General features: G+C 43.3%; 2 protein-coding genes across 2 annotated transcripts in view; one reads left to right on the forward strand and one right to left on the reverse strand.

The window, feature by feature from the left end:
• Positions 1 to 23,037, reverse strand: part of IPO4 (importin 4) — a 171,942-nt gene that overhangs the window by 20,362 nt on the left and 128,543 nt on the right. The window contains exons 22-25 of the mRNA XM_040354677.1: positions 18,293 to 18,398; positions 16,371 to 16,564; positions 16,249 to 16,296; positions 1,640 to 1,765 (exon numbers count right to left, since the gene is read on the reverse strand). Coding sequence (XP_040210611.1) covers positions 1,640 to 1,765; positions 16,249 to 16,296; positions 16,371 to 16,564; positions 18,293 to 18,398 — 474 coding nt within the window. The remainder of the gene's footprint in view (positions 1 to 1,639; positions 1,766 to 16,248; positions 16,297 to 16,370; positions 16,565 to 18,292; positions 18,399 to 23,037) is intronic.
• LOC120941345 lies at positions 4,405 to 11,479 on the forward strand. Its single transcript, XM_040354686.1, has 2 exons — positions 4,405 to 4,906; positions 10,476 to 11,479. Exons 1-2 carry the CDS (start codon positions 4,756 to 4,758, stop codon positions 11,186 to 11,188), a joined length of 864 nt encoding a protein of 287 aa, XP_040210620.1. The 5' UTR covers positions 4,405 to 4,755; the 3' UTR covers positions 11,189 to 11,479.

The raw sequence follows: 23,037 nt of genomic DNA on the forward strand, positions 1-23,037 counted from the left end.
GCTGCGTGCGTGCGCCCGCCCCCTGCTTCTCACCACAGGTCTCGGCCAGAAGGGCCACGAGTAGGGGCGTGACATCACGTGTGTGCCCCGCCCCCCGCTGCTCAAAGTTCCCGGGTTCTGATTCTCCATATTCAACAGCTTCCGCCCCTTCTGTGTTTTAGGTGTGCCCTCCAGCATTCAAGGTATGTGGGCATGTTAACCAGTGATCAACAATGAGTATATTTTTATTGTGCACACGGCTGGGCATATTTTGTTAAAGGTCATGCTGATGGGCACCTATTTTTATGTTAAGGGGCATTCTGATGGACACATTTTATTTTAAGGGGCAGGCCGATGGGTATATTTTTAATGTGCACACTAATGGGCATATTTTGTTAAGGGCCACACTGATGGACACATTTTGTTGTGCCCATCAGAGTGCCCCTCAACATAAAAGTGCCTGCAGACAGACGTCACCGTCTACCAATAGCAGGTTCAACGCATGAGTGCGTTCAGGCTAAGGATTATCCATTTTTTCCATCTGGTGTGGAAGAACCTAGCTGGGGAACGGAGGCTATCAGATTCAGTGCTACATGAGATTTATTATTTGGTGTTCGGTAAGCAGAATATTTACTTGAGGTGGAGGTGCTTCAATCAGCTGTCTTACACTCATTGTGGATTTTCTTTCCAACACAACTCGGTGCTTACAAAAGAGGGGCTGTGATGGGGACACCTGATGTAAAGGGGCGCTGTGATGGGGACACCTGATGTAAAGGGGCGCTGTGATGGGGACACCTGATGTAAAGGGGCGCTGTGATGGGGACACCTGATGTAAAGGGGCGCTGTGATGGGGACACCTGATGTAAAGGGGCGCTGTGATGGGGACACCTGATGTAAAGGGGCGCTGTGATGGGGACACCTGATGTAAAGGGGCGCTGTGATGGGGGACACCTGATGTAAAGGGGCGCTGTGATGGGGACACCTGATGTAAAGGGGCGCTGTGATGGGGACACCTGATGTAAAGGGGCGCTGTGATGGGGACACCTGATGTAAAGGGGCGCTGTGATGGGGACACCTGATGTAAAGGGGCGCTGTGATGGGGACACCTGATGTAAAGGGGCGCTGTGATGGGGACACCTGATGTAAAGGGACACCTTTCTGAGTCATAGTACAGACTTGAGATTCGGACCTCGGCCCAAAGAAAATGTTGGCGACCGGACCTCCGTGAATTTTAATTCAGTACCCCCCGCCCCCCCGTTATATAAGATAAAGTGAATATCTGAAGCTGAACTTTTTTTTTTTTTTTAACAAATCACGACAACAAATGCCCATTGGTAACCTATTTTCTTTTCATTCTACCATTAGTGCTAATTGTGTACATTGCATATATTACGGGATAATTAATAAAAAAAAATAATAATAAAATATACAGAAGTTCAAGCTACAGCTCAAATCTGTACATATGTTCCCAAATATCAGAAACACTGTTTGGAGGACCCCTTTACTACTGTCTGTGTGGCTAAGAAGGGATGCACTTCCATACTTAAAGTGAATTGATGTGAAATGGCAAAAAAGTTAGCATACTCTCTAACATGTGCAATGCTTACTGGATCTCTTAGAAATAACATGAAATAATGCTACATAAAATCATGCCTCTCACCATTTTACTTAGCAGTAATGGAAGAAAAACTGCAAAATATGGCGCAAAAGTTGCGCCTCCAACTGCAGCAGCAATCAGTGGAATCCCATCTCCCGCACATTCCACCAGCATGGCATCCAGCTCCGCCTGTTAATTAAAGAAAAAAAGATTTATATATTATAACATTTCTGATGTCTCTTATTTAAGGAAGTGAAAACGAAAATCACAAATTTTGGGTTGTTCTCAGAAAAGTAATATAAAGGAGACCTTCCAATGGGGACACCAGTTCTGCTGACCTGGGGCTCCCTAAGGAACTCCCTGCAAATTAAGGGATTTTTTGCAGACCAGAGGGACACACATCTCTGTCATTGTGTGTGTAGCTAGCGGAAGCACCTTCTTCTTGATCTGCAAGCTGGATCTTTGGTGGCTGGAGTCGCATACTGGAGGTTCATACTGAGAGCCAAGCCAGAGGGGTTCCTGGATTACCAAGCATCCAAGTCAGAGTCTGCGAAGCACACAGTGCTGGTGAGCAGCCACTTGTTGTGCTTCTATTACAACTGCTAGCAAAAGGGGACTGATATTTACTAATGCCGTGTACACACGGTCGTTTTTTGTGATGAAAAAAAACGACATTTTTAAAAACGTCATTTAAAATGACCGTGTGTGGGGAAAACGTAGTTTTATGTCTTCTAAAAAACGACAAAAATAAATAAATTCGAACATGCTTAAATTTTTTATGTTGTTTTTCAAAACGTATTTTTTTGTGTCATAAAAAATGATCGTGTGTGGGCTAAAATGACGTTTAAAACAACGTTTTTAAACCCGCGCATGCTCAGAAGCAAGTCATGATGCGAGCTAGAATGGAACAGAGTGCCGCCGTACGTGCTGAACGTAACCGCGCTTTGCTAGAGCATTTTGAAAAAACGATGGTGTGTAGGCAACATCGTTTTTTAAAATGACGTTTGAAAAACGTCATTTTTTTTCATGAGAAAAAACGACCGTGTGTACGCGGCATAAGAAGCATTACCCCTGCATGCAGTACCTGAAAGGGCATGGTGATTAAGTGCACCACTGCACAGACTAGCCCCACCCGATAGCCGGCAGAAGTTTGGAGTTAAGACCCCTTTCACGCTGAGGGCGTATTGCAGGTGCTATAGCGTTAAAAATAGCGCCTGCAATCCACCCTTAAAAAGCTGCTCCATTGTCTCCAGTGTGAAAGCGAGCTCGCAACGGGATCCTCAAACTACGGCCCTCCAGCTGTTGTAGAACTACACACCCCATGAGGCATTGCAACACACTGACATTCACAGACATGACTAGGCATGATGAAAATTGTAGTTCCTGAACAACTGAAGGGCCGAAGTTTGAAGACCCATGCGCTAGCAGGACGGTAAAAAAAAGTACTGCTAACCGCATCTTTGGAACGGTGAAGGAGCGGTGTGTATACCGCTCCTCCACCGCTGCTGCCCACTGAAATCGATGGGACAGCGCGGCAATACTGCCGGCAATGTGCTACTTCAGCCCTTTCTCGGGCGCTAGCGGCGGTTAAATGCGCCCCGCAAGCGGCCGAAATGCACCACAAATCGGCAGTAAAAGTAGCAGCGTTTTACCACTGACGCAGCTCAATGTGAAAGGGGTCTAAGTAAAGAGGCCAATTGACTGTCCCATGGTGATCACCTCTTTGGCTTACCCATAGCGAGCGGCATTTCCTCACACTTCCTGTATGGCAATGGGACAGGAAGTGAAGGGAAATATCCGCAATGGAACTCAGATGGCAAAGAATAAAATTTAAAAAAAAATACTGACAGGGATTAAAACCCTCCCTTATGCTATCCCAAAAAAAAAAGTTTTGCATATAGCTTTAATTTCTATCTCTAACAATTCCCTGGCTGCCTACATATTAACATTTTCTGACATGCAGCCTGTAAGAATCGGCTATTTACTTTCTCTGTGATGTACAGAAGTAACATGGTCACACCCAACAGAATAATAGTCTCCAGGGACGGTCTAATTACCTGTACACACAATCCGAAAATCGTATGAAAAATACCGCTTTCGAATCGATCGTATGATAATCGGATCATTAATACAGGGGTTTCGAGAGCCAATCACGACAGTTCATCCGATATCATCAGATTTATATCTGATGATATCGGATGAACTGTCGTGATAATTTTTTTTCCTCATACGATACCAGATTGTACGCATTTTCGTTTAATCAGTACAGTTGTCGTCCGAAAATACACAACAACGCATGACATCACTTCCGTTTTTTTATTCTGTCGTACGAGAATTCTCGTAAATTTAGTAAGCTCTTCATGTTTGATATGCGACTAGCATGCAAAAAAAACGGACGATCTGTAATGCCATTTTCAGATCATGTGTACGGGGCATTAGGTGGAAATTTGGTTCACTGAATTATTTGCACCAGCGAGTTATTTGTAAGCTACAGAGTTGATATTTGGTGGTAGTTTCTTTAAATATTGGCTGTGAAAATCCTGCTTTAACCGTAAGGAATTATGCAGGAAAGAATCAAGCTGCCACTCAAGATGCCTGCCAGGTAAATGTATAGCTAGGTCTTAGTGCCACAAAAAATTGTGCAAATGCCGGAGGCATAATATTAGAACTATTCAGCGACGATACTGGTAAACACAATAAAACTTTATAGCATCACTAAAACAAAGGGGCAAATCGTGAGAGATAGTTCTGTGGGTGTGTCACCAACAGACAATCTCTGGTCTGTAGGCGTTTCTCCCGGGAAGCCCTGGGCTGTGACACAACCCTTACCTGGGTTTAGCTGATCTACCTGCTCTACAGGTTAATTACCTCAAAAGCAAATATACAAACAGAAAAGAAGAGAAAGCTTGCAGTGAAGGCACAGTAAGCACAGCTCTTTCAAGCAAACATACTATGTGACTGATCGAAAAAGAGTTCATCCATCTTCCAGAGGCTTCTAATCAGATTTACAAACTTCTAAAAGTGAGAAAGGAAAACAAGACAGGCAAGTCTTTATTAAAAAAAAGAAAATCTGCAAGTGACTAACTGATAAGAGCGCCTGCTGCCGTTAACGATGGCCATGAAGTAATGACAGATTGCCAAATGCTCTGCAATAATATAGCAGGGAGAGCACATGAGAGATGAATATGGGTATTGTAGAGACTATCCTGTGTCTGCAGGCTGCAAAATGCTTCTTTAATTTTCTGCCATTCCTCTGTCTACGAGAAGTTCGCAACCAAGCGTCTGTCATCTCGCTGCTCATCCTCATGGTAACCGACACAGTGATCACAGGTGAGACTTTCACATGTCGTCCCTTTTGTCAATTGATTATTCATACTTGCAGAGTAAGAAAAAACATTCTCTCTACTCGAGGTAGAATGAAAAATACAGCGCTCATTTCAGGGCGTTATATTACCTGCCCTAAACTTTTAAAGAGTTTACAGAACTTTCTATGCGTTTTACTGTTTATGATCTATGCGTGTTATAAAATGGAGACAATCTGACGTTAGGGGAAAACATTGTTTCAATACAACTGATAGTTTAGAATTCTCTATTCACTTAACAATGAACATATGCTTAATTCCAATTTAAACAGACAAGCAAATAATTATAAAGGCTAAACTACACGTGATTCTGTAATTTGCACATGAAAAAAATACAATGGGCTAGATTCAAGTAGCCCGCCGTAAGTTTGTGCGGGCGTAGCGTATGTTATTTATGCTACGCCGCCGCAACTTACATGGGCAAGTGCAGTATTCACAAAGCACTTGCTCCGTAAGTTGCAGCGGCGTAGCGTAAATGGGGCCGGCGTAAGCGCACCTAATTCAAATGAGTATGAGGGGGGCATGTTTTATGTAAATGGGTGGCGACCCGACGTGATTGATGTTTTTCCCGAACGGCGCCGCAAGGATGTCATTGGTTTCGACGTGAACGTAAATTACGTCCAGCCCTATTCGCGAACGACTTATGCAAACAACGTAAAAAATTAAAAATTTGACGCGGGAACGACGTCCATACTTAACATTGCGTACGCCTCATAATAGCAGGAGCAACCTTACGCCGAAAAAGCCGAACGTAAACAACGTAAAAAAATGTCGCCGAGCGTACGTAAATTTGTGAATCGGCGTATCTAGGTCATTTGCATATTCTACGCCGAAAACGACGGAAGCGGCACCAATGGCCAGCGTAAATATGCACCCTAAGATACGACGGTGTAAAAGACTTACGCCAGTCGGATCTTAGGCTAATGTCGGCGTATCTTGCTTTCAGAATACAGAAAGAAGATATGCCGGCGCAGCTTTGAATTTACGCGGCGTATCTATAGATACGCCGGCGTAAATCAATGCTGAATCTAGCCCAATGCCTTCTTAACGGCTAATTCAGACTGCTAAATTCTATGGATTTTGCAAGAATTGACGCATGCTTTCTGCTACATTAGAAAAATGCCACTTTATACACCTAACCTGCCCCACACTATTAGGCCTCATGCACACTGGACGTTAAAATAACGTTATAAAAACCCCAGTCGTTTTTTAGCGTTCGCGTTTTTTATTATTTTTATGAAAAAAAAAATGTTTTCAATGGAACAAAAACATTAAACAAAACGCTGGTGAGTGCTGTTTTTGAGCGTTTATCAGAGTAAGAGCGCTTTTACAGCTGAAAAAATGTCTCTCAGAACCCACTAGTTGGGTTTTTGTACTGCTCAAAAACGCCACTGCCCACAACTGCTGATAACAGCCTATGTGGGCATGGACACATAGGATAACATGATGGAGAGTTTATTGACTGTAGAAAAAAAAACATCTACTGCCAAAAACAGCTGCTGTAAAAACGTCCAGTGTGCATGACGCCTTAACCACTTCAGCCCCGGACCATATTGCTGGTCAATGACCGGGCCCCTTTTTGCGATTCGGCACTGCGTCGCTTTAACTGACAATTGCGCGGTCGTGCAACATGGCTCCCAAACAAAATTGGCGTCCTTTTTTTCCCACAAATAGAGCTTTCTTTTGATGGTATTTGATCACCTCTGTGGTTTTTATTTTTTGCTCTATAAACAAAAATAGAGCGACAATTTTGAAAAAAAAAGAATATTTTTTACTTTTTGCTGTAATAAATATCCTCAAAATATATAAAATTGTTTTTTTTTTCCTCAGTTTAGGCCGATACGTATTCTTCTACATATTTTTCGTAAAAAAAAAAATCAAAATAATTGTTTATTGATTGGTTTGCGCAAAAGTTATAGCGTCTACAAAATAGGGGATAGTTTTATGGCTTTTTTATTAATATTTTTTTTTTTTACTAGTTATGGCGGCGATCAGCAATTTTTATCAGTACTGCGACATTATGGCGGACACTTCTGACACTTTTGACACATTTTTGGGACCATTGGCATTTTTATAGCGATCAGTGCTATAAAAATGCATTGATTACTATAAAAATGCCACTGGCAGGGAAGGGGTTACCACTAGGTGGCGAGGAAGGGGTTAATTATGTTCCCTGGGTGTGTTCTAACTGAAGGGGGGGTGGGACTGACTAGGGGAAAAGACTGATCGCTGTTCATACATTGTATGAACAGACGATCCATCATTTCTCCCCCTGACAGGACCGGGAGCTGTGTGTTTACACTCGCAGCTTCTGGTTCTCGCTCTGTAATGAGTGATCGCGAGTGCCCGGCGGTGATCGCGCCTGCCGGGCACGCGCGCCGGCACCAGGGGTGAGCGCGCCCCTATTGGCTGAAATGCGAGATGACGTATACCTACATGATCTCGCGCAGCCGAGCCGGACCTGCTGCCGGCTAGTCGTTAAAGTATAGCTACCACCAGATTACTTAAAACAAGCGTTATGAAACATTTCGATCAATGGCAATACTGCTACTAATTTCAGAAGTAGAATTTTCTGATAAAATACAAACGGCATTCCTAACTTGAATACGATTAATTGGATAATACCAGCCAGCAAACTATATTAACCACTTCCTTACTGGGCACTTAAACCCCCCTCCTGCCAAGACCAATTTTCACACAAATAGAGCTTTCTTTTGGTGGTATTTAATCACTGCTGGGGTTTTAATTTTTTGCTAAACAAAAAAAAAAACGTTTCATAGTTCGTTATAAAATTTTGAAAACAGGTAATTTTTCTCCCCCCATTGATATGTGCTGATGAGGCGGCACTGATAGGCTGCAGTGGTGGGCACTGATAGGCACAGATAAGGTGGCACTGATGGGCAGCACTGGTAGGGGGCACTGATGGGCAGCACTGGTAGGGGGCACTGATGGGTGGTACTGTGGGCACTGATGGGTGACGCTGGTGGTCACTGGTAGGCAGCACTGTTATTCACTGGCAGGTGGCACCTCTCCTTCATCAGGACCGGTGTCCCTCTGACAGCCGCCGGAGATTCGGCTATCTTTTTTCTCACGCCATCAGCGTGAGGAGAAAAAATAGCCAATTACCAGCTCTGTTTACATCACATGATCAGCCGTCATGTGCCAGCTGATCACATTGTAAGGGATCAAGAAATGCAAATCTTTGTATTTCTGCTGACTTCCTCTAAAGTATCTGCTGCTCTCTACACAAGTGTTAGCAATCCCTATTCAAAAGGAGACTATGATCACTGTACAATGATCAGCCATAACTTTATGACCACCCATCTAATATTAAAGAGAATCTTCACCCTGTAAACACCAATGTAAAAGTCAGCAGCCACAAATACTGTAGCTGCTGACTTTAAAAAAAACACACACTTACCTGTCCAAAGATCCAGCGATGTCCTCACTAGACACGGTTCTTTGCTGGTTTTTGGGTCCAAGCGCTGGCATCTTAACTGTGGGCAGCCGACTGGGACTCAATGCGGCTCTACAGCCGGACGCCTCCTGCGCCCTGTGACTGGTCCAGCAGTCTCCTGAGACCTGTGACATGTCCCAAGACACTGCAGGGGAAGGGGTTCCCAAACTTACACCCAGGTTGCCCCAAGGATCCAACTGGAAGTGGGTACCTGTCAAAATCAGTTACCCGCAATAACCACCTCATCGCCCTCTGTCAATAAAAGATCTTCTAAATATGGGGGAGGAGGAACTTGCCACAGATGCCCAATTTAATTGAGATCTGGAGGCCAAGTCAACACCTCAAACTCGTTGTGTTCCTCCAACCATTCCTGATTTTTTTTTGCAGCATGGCAGTGTGCCTTGTACTGCTGAAAGACTACTGACATAAGGGAATACCATTTCCATGACAGGGTCAGCAACAATGTTTAGGTAGGTGGCATGTGGCATGTAATGTCCACATAGATTGTAAGATCCAAGGTTTCCAAGCAGAACATTGCCCAAAGCATCATACTGTCCATGTCGATTTGCGTTGTTTCCATACGGCATCCTGGTGCCATCTCTTCCCCAGTAAAGCGACGCACACCCACTCGGCTAGGGCCGAAAAAAATAACTGATTAATCGACAACTGCGACAAGACTGCGACATTGTAGGGGACTGATTGGACACTTTTTGGGGACCATTGACATTTCAGCGATCAGTGCTATAAAAATGCACCGATTACTGTATGACACTGGCAGGGAAGGGATTAACAGTAAGGGGTGATCAAGGGGTTAACTGTGTGTCCTAGGGAGTGATTCTAACTGTGGGGGATGGGACTGACTGGGTGAGACCGATCCTTGTTCATACTTAGAATCAACAACAGATCAGTTTCCTCTCCCCTGACAGCATGGAGATCTGTCTGTTTACATTGACAGATCTCCGTTCTGTCTCTGTGTGGAGCCATCGCGGGTGCCCAGAAGTCATTGCGACCGCCAGGCATGCGCATTGGCTTTAGCGGCGCTCGCGTGCCCCCTAGTGGTCTGAAAGTGAGTCGACGTATAGCTAGCTGGTCGGGAATGGGTTAAATTAAAAAAATTGATCTCGGAGTCTGATGATATTTACCAGATTCTAATTCTAAGGCTGCATTCACACCTGACCATTTTTTTTCAGGCAGAAAGTCATGCGATTTCACCGCGATTTTGTTTCGACGTGATTGTGCGCATGCGCACTGTGATACGTCCACGGGACTGCGCATGCGCCGTTCGTTTTAAGTACTTGTCTGGCACTCGGCCCAGCATTTGCATGGGGTCACACCTCATTAGCATGGCTCACGCCCACTTCCACCTACACCGGCTTACGCCGAGGAAACCCAGCACAGTTTGGGAGGCAAGTGCTTTGTGAATTCTGTGCTTGCCTCTCTGCGTCGGCGTAGCGTATATTAGATACGCTACGGCGGCATAAATATGCGCCAATGTATGTGAATCCGGGCCTAAGTGTTTAAGGTTCTCCCTGTAGAAGGGCTTTATCTTCTGCTGAAAACATGTAAACCATGTGTTGTGGTACAAGTCATGTCTGTTTGGGACGAGTATGAGATCTTCCATTGCTTCTACTCTACGTATTCACAATGATATTGAGGGAGGGGTCCATCCATCATACAAGGATACAAGATTTGGCGGCATTCAGAAGATGGTAAAGGATAGATTTATTGTATGTTTTGGTGGGTATGCAGCGATGGTGCAAGATGAAGTAGGGCAGAGATCCATTTTAAAGGTCATACAAGTCTGTATGTCCCATTGCTTAAAACATTAGGGTTATCAACAGTTATTACAGTCAATCACACATGTATTAACTTTGCTTACTGATTCAGTATACACAAAATAATAAACCTTATGTGAATATAGAAGAGATATGAATGTACTTCATCCAGTGGGTATATAATGTGGCTTGCTTAGCTGAGAATTCCAGGAAATGTATGCTTTCACCTTTCCCAATACTAGCTGTATTCAGGTAAAAATGTTAGATACATATTTTTTTTTTCTAATTTTGCTAATTTCTTACAGGATTCCTGCTAGGTTTATGGAGTGGTGGCTGGATTGTGTCTCCCAGTACAGAAGTAATATTCCTGCGATTTCTGGGCTTTCAGAATGAGGCCTACAAGAAAATCCCTCTGCTGCTCCCTTGGGTGTCCTTCAGTGAAGAGTGGAGCCGATCTCATATAAACCAACGGGGTGGACCAGCCAGAGCAGAAGCCACTCTCACCATGCAGTCTTGTCTTCTCAGTCTAACCTGTTGGTTAATTGCTGCTTCCTATAGCCAGTATCCCTTCCTGTCACTTTCAGACAGTCCTCCAGTATGTGAAATATGGGACTGGCGATGTCCCTTTAAATACATCCATGAAGACAAAAAGTTTGATTGGTTGCTGCCTTCCATAGGCCTTGCACTTGGTTCCACTTTGTTTTGCAGCACAATGGAAAGCAGGAACTCCATTGCAAGAACAATTCTAGAGAGGAGGCAGCCATGGAATAAACTAGTGATGCCTTGTTTGTTGGTTATTGGTGCTGCAGTATCCTTTATTTTCCTTCCCCCTTTTCTGGCGGTAAGCACATGGTCCATTGTAGCACTGGACAGACTATGTGCCCTCTTTAGGTTACAGATTCCAGAGCCACTAATCACAGTTCACAATGCTGTAGAGCACTTACAAGGGAAAGAATACATAGACTATGTATACGCAAAACACGAAAACGACACGAAACATAAGAAAAGCCTGGTTTAATTACAAGAAAAATGATGCTGAATAGTGAAACGTGAATTAGGTTTAGAAGACAGAAGGGTATAATGTGTTACATATGTGTTGGTATTCATCAACTGCACATTCTCTTAAGGAAGATGGCAGTAATGGGGGTATGTGAAATTTGTTAGACATTAATGGGTCATGTATGCCAACTGGAATCACTCCTATGCCTTTTATTGCACATGTGCTTCCATTAAAGTGCGCCTGTGCCCAGACTGTGGACATGTATTTATATATAGTATTCCTAAAAAGCAGTAAAGATCTTTAGAACCACTCTGACTAGCTGCTTGAACTGTGAAGTGACTCATTTTTAAAGATCCTCGTAGATCACAACAAAAAGAAAAACCTAAACCTATATTTAAAGGGCATTTCTAAATGCATATATTAATGTTGCAAAAAAAGGAAAAATAGTGATGCGCTGAAATCAACTTTTGCTGATATGTGTACAATATGTGCAGAATTTATACCAAATATACACACTCAGGAGGGTATCAATAAGAAACCACAATAAAAAACAAAAAAATTGTGAGATGATCCATAAGTGCAAAAAAAAAAAAAAAAAAAAAAAGAAACAACCACCTCAAGTGTAGCAAATGTCCAGTTCTGAGTAGTAGTACTTATAATACAAAAGGGTTCCACACCCACTTGCTATCACAGGCTGACATATTGTGCAGCTTTCAAACAAAACACAGACAGACACCTTGAAACTTCAGATTAATAAGTGTGGACTGGTGCTTAATTGCTTCCAAATGGCCCAGCATATGAGGACGCCTTGCTGCTTCAGGGCGATATAACTCAAAAGGAAAAAAAGGAAAGAAATATGGTGCAATACTGTGGATCACAGATTAAGCATGGACAACAGCAAAAAAGCAGATGCACTCACGAATCCCCTCTTCAGATACAGCCTTTAAACATAGCCTTACAAGCCGCTCAGTATAGTGATCTCCTCACACGGATGAACGTCCATTGATCACGTCACTAGGCTCTTCCCCATTTGCTACACTTGAGGTTGTTGTTTCTTTCTTTTTTTTTGCACTTATGGATCATCTCACAATTAGTTTTTATAGTGGTTTCTTATTGATACCCTCCTGAGTGTGTATATTTGGTATCAATTCTGCACATATTGTACACATATCCGCAAAAGTTGATTTCAGCGCATCACTATTTTTCCTTTTTTTGTATCATTCTGGTTTTGTACACCTGTGTGTATGCAGCGTTATCATTTGGGTATTTTTGTTGTTTTTTTCCTTTTAAATGTAATAGTTAGCGCTGTAGTACATTTCTCACATATATATATTAATGTTGATATTCACACTGTGCCTTTACCTACAAAATTCAGTTACCTCCAGTTCAGTTTAGATGTGTTTAGAGAAATCTAAACGTCCAGGATCATATTATGTTATATTTATGTAAATATGTGTAGTCGCAAATGCATATAAATGCAGGAGAACTTGATTTGGGAAACAAAGACTTCACATAAAGAATTTCTCCTGCAATAATTAACCTAAGCATAGGAGGGTAGTGTGAATGTTGCCTTAGGCTTGGGTTTGTTGTTTAGACACATATACATGTACAAATTTGAAGGCGTCAGGCTGTCATGATTTTGCTGCAATAGAAAGTAACAAAAAAAAAATATTTCAGTACCTCTGTTGAGAAATTTGGAGATTAATCTCTCCACAATGCCCTTAGCTACATAGCTGAATGAGGGTGTATTTTGAAGTTATTTTACTGCATGTTCACAAGTTTAACTAAAGGCAAAACTTTATTTATTTTTTTGGATAAGAGCGACATGGATTAGAACACCTGTCAATTTTTATTGCTGTCTGTGACCTGTGAAGGGAGATTGATCCTCTCCATTTGTCCATTTACCATTATCACTAAAAGTGAAAGTAAAAGAAAATCCCAAATTTTGGGTAATAGATGGGAACTCGTCCAATGGGGACACTAGTTCTGGTGACCTGGGGGTCCCCAAAAGCATCCCTCAATTTGCACATATTTCCTCTCACTTCCTGTTTTTGCTATGGACAGGATCTGAGGGTAAATCTCCCCAATGGAACAAAGCTGGCAAAAATAAATGTTACATGGGTTATAACCCTTCCTTACTCTATCCAAAATGAAAAACAAAAGTTTTGCTTAAAGTTCAACTTTAAGAATATAGATTTTATTTGTTCTGGAGTACCAATATTTACGTCACTGTGGTTATAGCTTCCAAGTCTGTGCTTAAGGGATGCTAAATGTTAAACAGTATGTAATACTATGCTCAATATTTATTGCAAACTTTACTAAAAAGAAGTTAACTGAAATATGTGATGGTAGAAAACATGATTTAAACTGTATTACTGCAGAATCCAATCTGTAATCAGGCAAACACAGGTGCTAAGTATTTTTGGCACCCAATATGTATTTGTTTTCTCCTAGTCACCCTGTGTTTACAGTGTGTGTGTGTTTACAGAGAGTGTGTGTGTGTGTGTGTGTGTGTGTACACAATCAGGATCAGGGGAACTCATTAAAGCACTTACAACAATTTTCTGGAAGTACAGCCCCTTTAAAATGGCTTGTGTCAGATTAAAAATTCCTGCTGTCAGTTTTTGTGGCTTTACCAAAAAGTGCGACAGACCAAGGTAGTTCTTAATGGTGCGACTTTTGCATAATGGTACTATGGCTCCACCAAGTACAAAAACGATTACCTCCAGTTCATAGAGAAGGAAACTTTAGGTGAGTAAGACCAACTTTAAATTGGTGTACAGAGACAGTTATGCCCTGTACATCGGATGAACCAATCGTGTGTGGGCCCCATCGTTTTTTTCCCCCCATCGGTGAAAAAAAATAGAACCTGTTTTAAAAATTTCTGATGGTTAAAAAACCGATAGAAAAAAACGATCGTCTGTGGGGAAATCCATCAGTCAAAAATCCATGCATGCTCAGAATCAAGTCGACGCATGCTCGGAAGCATTGAACTTCATTTTTCTCTGCACGTCGTCGTGTTTTACGTCACCGCGTTGGACACGATCGGATTTTTAACTGATGGTGTGTAGGCAAGACTGATGAAAGTCAGCTTCATCGGATATCTGATGGAAAAATTCATCGGCCCGTTTTCATCGGATGAACCGATTGTGTGTACGTGGCATAAGAGTACCTGTCTCTGTACACTGTGTAGCATGTTTGCCATCGCTACCCCCTTCTCCTTCCACCTGTCATTGGCCGTCAAGGATGCTGTTGGTTTTACAGCTGATCGGCTCCTAGCAACCAGTGATGCCGACAGTGGGAAAAGCCTGATGGGGAAGCTGAGGAACAAGTAAGTTCCCTGTCAGGTCCACTCTCAACTTGTAATTGACAGCCGTTAGGGATGGATTCTATAGCCAAAAGCAGGCTGTCTACTGGCTATAGAATCAGCCCACTCCCTGCTGTCTACCCAATGGGTAAAATAGTGTCACAAAATCCCCATCTAAAATACGTCCTCAATGTGCAAAAAAGGGTTACCCTGGCAAGCCTGACACCCAGAATAGTTAGCGGTCATAATTATGGGTCCTGGTTTTTCTCTTGAAAGATAAAAGGTGATATGCAGAGAAGGGGATCCACAAAGGCATATTAGAGATTTAAACCTTTCTTCATCTCATGAACTAGTAGAGCTACAGTATGTGAATCTTAAATACAATCATTGTTTTTAAAAAACAAACTGTCTGCTTCCTAAAGTTTTTGATTCTTGTATTTTATAAATACATGGTCTATTCATTTTGACTTTCATGTTTACAAGCGGATCTTTCCCTTCTCTTGTTTACCTTCTGCCAGTTTGAGAGTAAGTGGAATGCAAAAAAGTGAGCTACGTTTTTCTAGGGCAACTAAACCCAGCTTTTCTGCAGAAATGACAAGCTCTACTTATCTGAATAGATGAAGCTGTCACTCAGGCAGGGCGCGGGTTAATGTAACAGACAATGGCAATCCGAAAATGTTTGAGAATAATATTCAATCCAATGCTCACCTATGTCTGAATTATAATTCCATTCATTAAAAATTATGAAGAGAATCTACAAGCTCTAAACTGCCCCTTATTTGGAGTGACTGACTCTCTTTTGGAAACAATTACCTCTGTCCCTCTCTCCTCCTTTTTTGTCACTCTTATTGATCAAATCAAATAAAACAAAATTATCTATAATTGCATCGGTTACTTTAAAAAGCCAGTGAAAGGGCTCTCTCACACAAAGCAGCTCTGCTCTGATCATGAGTGGAACCCCTGCTGAAATCAGAGCTGAATGGGACAGGTGCCCATTTTTTTTTTTACATCCCTGCCCGTTCAGGTTGTGTCTGGATCAAAAATCTCATCCAAAAAGTTGGAAGGTGTTGGGAATATTGTCCCATGTAGATATTGATGAAATGCAGTGCAGTAAGATACAGCTCACCTGAATGAGCCCTTGGCAGGTATTCTTGGTATTTAGAATGTTTGCACAAGTAATTCATACACCTTGCAGATCTCTGACCTTTCTTTTATAACTCATTTAGCGAAAGTCCAACAAGGCAAAGATCAATACTGTCAAATAAAGATCTGCTGCTTTCCCCTCTATCACACGAACAGCAAATTTTAACAACAGTTAAGTTGGCCACTTTAGCAGGGACAGGGCAAGTCCTGCTGTCAGATAAAGTCCAGGCCAGGGGTTTTCCACCTTGCGTGTGTGGATTGAAAATCATGGCTGGCTGAACAAAAAAAAATACTCGTCTATGGCCGGCTTTAGTGTCAATAAAATGACAAGCAGCCATACATGTTCATAATAGGCAATATAAAAAAGAAATAAAAAAAAATAAAAAAAAGAAGGATAAGTACACTTTAAAATTAATTTCCATTGAAAATCCATTTAGCCAGCACTAGAGTGTCTTCCATCAACTTCCTACACTTAGTTTGTCCTGGAGCTATGTTTTCAGATTTCAATTGCTGTAGAGCCAGTAGGAAATGTGGTTGCCTGTCCATAATAACATGGTGCTAACATTGTGTAGTACAAGTGATGAAAGGAAGGAAGTAAAAAGATTGCAAAGAATTGCAAATGGCCAACCTGCTGCTTGTCATCTTCATCTTCGCCCTCTGGATCCTGACATGCTGTCTGTGGGAACAGAACCAGTTTAGATTATTGATGCATATGCTGGTACTTGTGTAATCAGCAGATTAATGAATTACTTTGCTCTGTAGAACTGCCTTGAGGACGGCACACATTTTCTCCAGCTGTTCAGGTCCTCTCACACACGGTTCCTTCACATCTTTTAGTAAATTGTTCATAGACTCTAGAACAGTCATTGCCACTTCACGCTCTTTATCATGTACTGCCCCGTGCAGATAGGCAGGTATGAGGACATCCAAGAGAAGAAGCAGTGCTAATAGATGGAATAGAAATAGAGAATGGGACTGAAAATAGAGGCTAAATTAAAACAGTTATAAAGCCAAAACATTTTTTATATTAATGCATTCCATGTGCCTAACTGCAGTTCTTCTCCTATGACTTTTTAGTCTCAAAGGAGGGTCAGGCAGCAGTGTGAGCCATTGGCTCCTGCTGCCATCAGTCAAATTCTGTGAGCAGAGAATGGGGCCGAGCCATGCTGTGTGTGTTTATTGATTCTGCACGTCTGCCCCATAGCAACCTGCTTGCTTTGGAGTTGGACACAGAACAGTAGGAGCCAAGATCGCTGGTGGGGGACCCCAGAAAAAAAGATTGTGGCCACTCTATGCAATAACAGAGCAGATAAGTATAGGTGGTTTGTTATTTTAATAAAAAAAAAAAAACGTTTGCCTTTAGTACCGTGTTAAATATATATTTTACTAAACGGGGAAAATAATAATATATATATATAGATTATATATTCTGTGTATTCAGTCATGTCCAAGGGGTGTGCAACCAAATATTAAATTGAGGGTGGCAATAATTTTTCCAGTCCATTTTTGGAGTTTTGCGTGGAATGTGTCAGATTTGGTTTTTTGTTTCTCTATTTTTTTTTCTGTGTCATACCAATACAAACAAAGTAAATAATAACAAAGCCCAAGGCCTCATTCACACTTGGCAAACTCCGTCGCTACGGAGTCCGCCTGCTCCCGTCGGCTAGGCGGGAGATCAGTCCGCAGATCTCCGCTGAGCAGGCGGATGACAAGCTCCTCTCTGCTCACTGAGCGGGGAGGGGCTTGTCGGGCACCGCCGTCTCCCTATGGAGCGATCTGATGAAAACGGACAGCATGTCCGTTTTCATCAGATCTTACCCGATCCGATCCGCATGGACGGATGGGGACGTGGCCCCCATACGTCTGTTTTTAGTGGGTCGGATCGGATGTCAGCGGACATGTCTCCGCTGACATCCGACGCTCCATAGCGATGCATGGAGCGGCCGTTCAGGTCCGTGACAGACGGACCCGAACGGCCCGAAGTGTGAATGAGGCCTAAAAATTTGTAATTGCAACAATTTTCGAGGTGGTGCGATATCTGACAGAAATGCATGGGTGCTAATATTTTTAAATGTTTAGCAAACTGGTTGTCTTTAAATTCAATAAGTTTTGCATCAATGACTAGAAAAAAAAAAGCATGGAGCAAGTAAGTGAAGTCAGAACTCATGATCAAATCTACATACTTATTCAGGATCAGTGGCTCAAACTTTCAAACCCACTGAATGAGTATAACAACCAGTAAACTACATTATCAAATGGAAACATATTTAACAGCAATCTATATTTTTCAGCATATGTCTCCATAAGGTTACATGCACGTGGGCGGTTTTGCATGGCAGCATTAAATCTCAGTGCTTCCAAGTGCCCAAAAGGCACAGGTGAATTATCAAGCCCTGATGCCAATAGACTGAAATATGCGACGGCTAGATGCTGTTCCATGTGGTACTTGTGTTTTTTGGATGTCCCTTAGAGCATATGGTTTTAAATGTGAGTACTGCTCAGTACAGTCCAGCTGCCACATATTTCAGCCCATCATAGACTTTGACAGGTTGTTGACAGCAGGGCTGGACAGTGCACCTGTGCTTTCTGGGTTCCTAAAAACGCTGGGATTTGATGCCAACAGCTGAACTGCCCACATGCATAAGGCCCTATACAAGCACTGCCCACCTCACCTGCAGCGTTGGGTTCATTAGGGTTCTTCTGGCACACCAGATTCATTGAAAGTGCAAATTTTCCCAAAGCTTCATAAGCTGCCTTACGTACACTAGAATGAAGGGACTATGGAAAAAGAAGCAGTGACTTGCATTAATCTCAAATCAGAGCTGTTGAATATTTTTTTTTAAAAACGTGTTCAAGCAGCGTAACAAAACTTGAGCATAAATGACCTGTTCTAAAATATCTTACGGTAACAATACTACAGAAGAGCATGCACTATTTGTAGCCTGCAAGTACCTGTCTTAGCAATCTCTGTGTTGAGATTGCCAAGACAGGTACTCGCAGGCTACAGATCTGTTGAGATCGGCGTTGTTTAGTATATGTCAAGGTGAGGCCCTGCCCTGTAAACTGTCAAAATGGCAGACATTCAATGTGTAGTGAAGGCTCTTGCACTTTTAAAATGTGTATTTTTACTTGTGTCTAATGAATATGCAAGATCATTAAAGGAGTAAAGTCTTCTAAAACATTGTGGAGTGAATTCTTCCTGATTCCATATCTCTTCTCTTACGTGTCCATCCTTCCTTCTACTTTTAAACTGCATAGCTGCTTACCTAGCTGGTGCCCCACCTGATCCCCCTGTCTGGAGTCAACAAGGTTTGTATATTTACCATTATTTATTCTGTAAGTTTGGTTTTACCACCATGGCACTAAACTTCCTTATTTCTGGAACAATTTGCCCCAGTTGGAACATCTGACTTGATGTAACAAATGTAATCCTTGTTCATGTATTGAAAATACTAATAAAGAAATATTGACATAAAACATTGTGGAGATTCCTAACCTGTACACCGTACTCTATGGAGTTATTGTGTATGAACATTGTGCCCTACCTACTGTATAATCAGAAGGCTATAATATCTGGTGAATGACATTCCCACAGGTGGAGGGCTCAGACAGTGTGGAGTGACACACATTTGGAAACAAGGTTTATTTATACTGTGAACTTGTTTTCTACTAAGAGTGGATTTTCATCTTGGTGAAAATTGTGGACATTTAAAAAGGAAATTTTATAGCACTGTATATGTTATATGATTTGTGTTAAGCACTGCCTTTTCTTTTTTGTTTATGGAAAAATGTATTATATTGCAGCAAACAAGTTCTTAAATATGGTGGCTGCATTCTTTTTCGGCTTCCTTGCATTTATTTTCATCTGGTGATCCTGCCAATAATACACTTTCTTTCCCAGAGTGACAAAGCTCACTCTCTTTATTGTATTTTCTTTATCGTACATCACGGGACACAGAGCGGCATATTCATTACTATATGGGTTATATGGAGTACCTTCAGGTGATGGACACTGGCAATCTCAAACAGGAAATGCCCCTCCCTATATAACCCCCTCCCATAGGAGGAGTACCTCAGTTTTTACGCCAGTGTCTTAGGTGTTGGTCATGCTTTAGCTTGCCTCCGCATCCTTGGGATTAGGTGAGCTAACCGGTTCTGTCCAAAGGCCTCAGCGCTAAAGTGGTCAGTAACCGGACCCCAAACCCTTGGGGTATAGCCCATAATGCTTTTCTTTTTAGAGAGCTGGACCCTGGGCCCAGAACTTAGAAACCTTTGGGGGCCTAATGTTTCTGTTGCCAGAGTGCTATATGGGCCCAGGACAGTGGATCCTTCATAGGAACCCAGGGCCTGAAGGTCTAGACAGCCCCACGGAGATGGGGGAAGATTGGGCCTCTTGCTTGGCAAAGTCCTGCGGCATGGAGCAGGTAAGTGAGAGGAAACTTGCGGAACTTGGTTCTTAGCAGGTTTTTCTGGGGGGTCACAGGGGATATGCCTAAAGTTATGCGCTGCATCTGGCAAAATAAGTCACATATCTTAATGATAGGATGGCTCTATGTGTTATTTCCCCATAAGAGGTGACCTCCCTGGTAGTATTGAAAAGCATTGAGTGGCTGTGTGTGTGTGATAAAGAGAGCTGTGCTTACCTGCAAGCCTCCAGGCGATGCTGCATTGGTCCTTCCTCCTAGCCTGGATGACAGGCAAACGCTGGCCTCCTCGTGGGCTCCCTTCCCCCCACCCCCCCCCGTCGGCGGGCGCGCGCGCATCCCCGTGTTATGAGCGCAATTTCGCGCCGTTAGCTGAGGGGGGAAGGGCGGGTCAGTTGGTTTAAGGAAGGGGCGGCCCTTCCTTTCGTTCCATCAGCTCAGTTTATGCTGGAACTGAGGAGGAAGAGACCAGAGCGGCAGCACGGGGCGCCGAGGACACACAGTGGCCAAAAAAGATATTACAGTCTTCATAAGACTGTTTTCAAGCCTAGAAATAGGCTGTTCTTTTCTATCTCAGCAGTTTTTTCTGGCAATACTACTAAGGGGGACAGAATGTTTTTTCTTTCTTGGGTTTAAAAAAAAAAAAAAGAGAAAAGATCCATCAAAGGGAGAGAAGGCATTTTTTGTTTATCCCCCAAACGGGTTTTTGGGCAATAATTGTTTATAGTTCCAAACACCGATAAGTTAGCAGGCGTACCTCGGTATTGTACCATGGCATTCCGGGTCAGAGGGTACAAGAGGTGGGGATTCCCCCAGAGAGTCTGAGGTCTCGGAAAAAATTATGCCGCTGCTTTCCCGAGAGGGAGCCTTGGGGCCATCGGGATCTGGGGCTGGAGCTGGCTCGGGTCAGTCCAACCCTAGGATGGTCACGGACGAGGTATTATCCACCTCTTTAAAGGAGATGGAAAAAAGAATGGAAAAGATGATAACCATGGCTCTGCGGGGCAGAAAACAGAATAGATCTCCGTCGCCCGAGCGTGGACCCTCTGAGGAGGAGGTCCTTTCCGCAGGGGAATTGGAAGACCTCTTGGACAAGGACCAAGCAGGTTCGGGGATCGAGGATCCGGATACAGGGGAGTCTGGGGCAGTCTCCCAAAGGGAGAGCTGGTGGGTTCAAGCCTTAACGGACTTGGTCCATAGTGCTTTCAACTTGCCAGTACCAGATCTCCAAGTATCGACTGTTTCAGCTTTGGGCTCTCTAAGGCCGCCTCAAAACAACGCAGTTTTTCCGATCCATCCTCTGCTAGAGGAAGTTCTGTTCCAAGATTGGATCAAGCCAGACAGAATCTTTTTACCACCTAAAAGATTTTCTGCCTTATATCCTATGGAAGATACATTTTCCAAGAGATGGGCAACCCCTTTGGTGGACGCAGCCATCTCATGTGTTAACAATTCTTTAACATGCCCTGTAGAAAACATACAGGTGTTCAAGGATCCGGTTGATAAACGCTTGGAAGCACTACTTAAAAACTCCTTCACTACTGCAGGGGCAGTAGTGCAGCCAGCTGTGGCTGCGATTGGGGTTGCACAAGCATTATCGGATCAAACTAAGCAGATGCTTAAACTTATTCCTGCCCAGCAGGCAGAAGAATTTTCGGATGTCCCTAGGGCCATACGCTTTACGGTAGATGCGATTAAGGATTCTATCCAGCAAGCGTCACGTTTATCGTTATCCCTTATCCATATGAGAAGACTCTTATGGTTAAAGAGCTGGGAGGCCGAGCCCCCATGCAAGAAGCTCCTGGTAGGGTTCCCCTTCCATGGAGGACGACTCTTCGGAGAAGACCTGGATAAATACATTCAGTACTCTTTTGCCAACCAAAAGGAAGTTTCAGGGGCCTGCGTTTAAACGACAGCACTCCCCTGGGCAGGGGCCCTCTAATGCCAAACAGTATCGACGGCCTCCTGCAAGATCAAACTTTAACTTCAATAGTAGATCGCAGGGACAGGCTGCTAGAGGCAAGAGGCAGTGGTTTCGCAAACCAGCAAAACCAGCCCCCAAGCCGACCTTATGAAGGGGCGCCCCCACCCACGAAGGTGGGGGGAAGGCTGTGTCTCTTTTCAGAGGTTTGGGAAGCCAGCATTCCCGACAAGTGGGTACGGTCTTCCGTGGCCACGGGCTACAAATTAGACTTCCTAAGGTTTCCTCCTCCTCATTTCCAGGAGTCAAGGATTCCAAACGATCCGGAGAGGGGAGCCGCATTAATGACGGCATTAAATCATCTACTCTCCCAGGAAGTAATAATAGAGGTACCAGTCCTAGAACAAGGGCTGGGTTTCTACTCCAACCTATTCATCGTCCCAAAGTCCAATGGAGATGTCAGGCCAATTTTGGACCTAAAGATGGTAAATGCATACCTAAAGGTCCGCTCATTTCGGATGGAATCCGTGCGGTCAGCAGCTGCCACACTCCAGAAGGACGACTTCATGGCTTCCATAGACATAAAGGATGCCTACCTTCATGTTCCAATTTATCAGCCACATCAAAGATATCTACGCTTTATGGTGGCTTCGCGTCACTTCCAGTTCGTGGCGCTTCCCTTTGGGTTGGCTACGGCCCCCCGGGTGTTCACGAAGGTCCTAGCCCCAATCCTAGCCAAGCTAAGGATCCAAGGGGTCACGATCCTAGCATACCTGGACGACCTCCTAGTCATAGATCACTCGTCTCCTGGCTTGGAACGAGCAGTGGCCCTCACTGTCCAATACCTCGAGAGGTTCGGCTGGATCCTAAATCGAGAAAAGTCAACATTCCAGCCCACAAGGCAGTTGGAATATCTCGGCATGAGGTTAGACACAGAACAACAAAGAGTGTTTCTACCTCTGAGGAAAGTCAAAGCCATCAAGGAATTAATCCTACTGGTTCTAAGCAAAAAGGAACCAACTATTCGCCTATGTATGCGGTTACTAGGCAAGATGGTGGCCACATTCGAGGC

Source organism: Rana temporaria, chromosome 1, assembly GCF_905171775.1.
Source record: "Rana temporaria chromosome 1, aRanTem1.1, whole genome shotgun sequence".
Classification (NCBI taxonomy): Eukaryota; Metazoa; Chordata; class Amphibia; order Anura; family Ranidae; genus Rana; species Rana temporaria.

Excerpts from the sequence above, each read along its gene's own strand:
- LOC120941345 (XM_040354686.1), top strand. The coding sequence starts at position 4,756 with ATGAATATGGGTATTGTAGAGACTATCCTGTGTCTGCAGGCTGCAAAA. Across the intron at positions 4,907-10,475 it reads AACCGACACAGTGATCACAG|GATTCCTGCTAGGTTTATGG; the intron begins GTGAGACTTTCA and ends AATTTCTTACAG.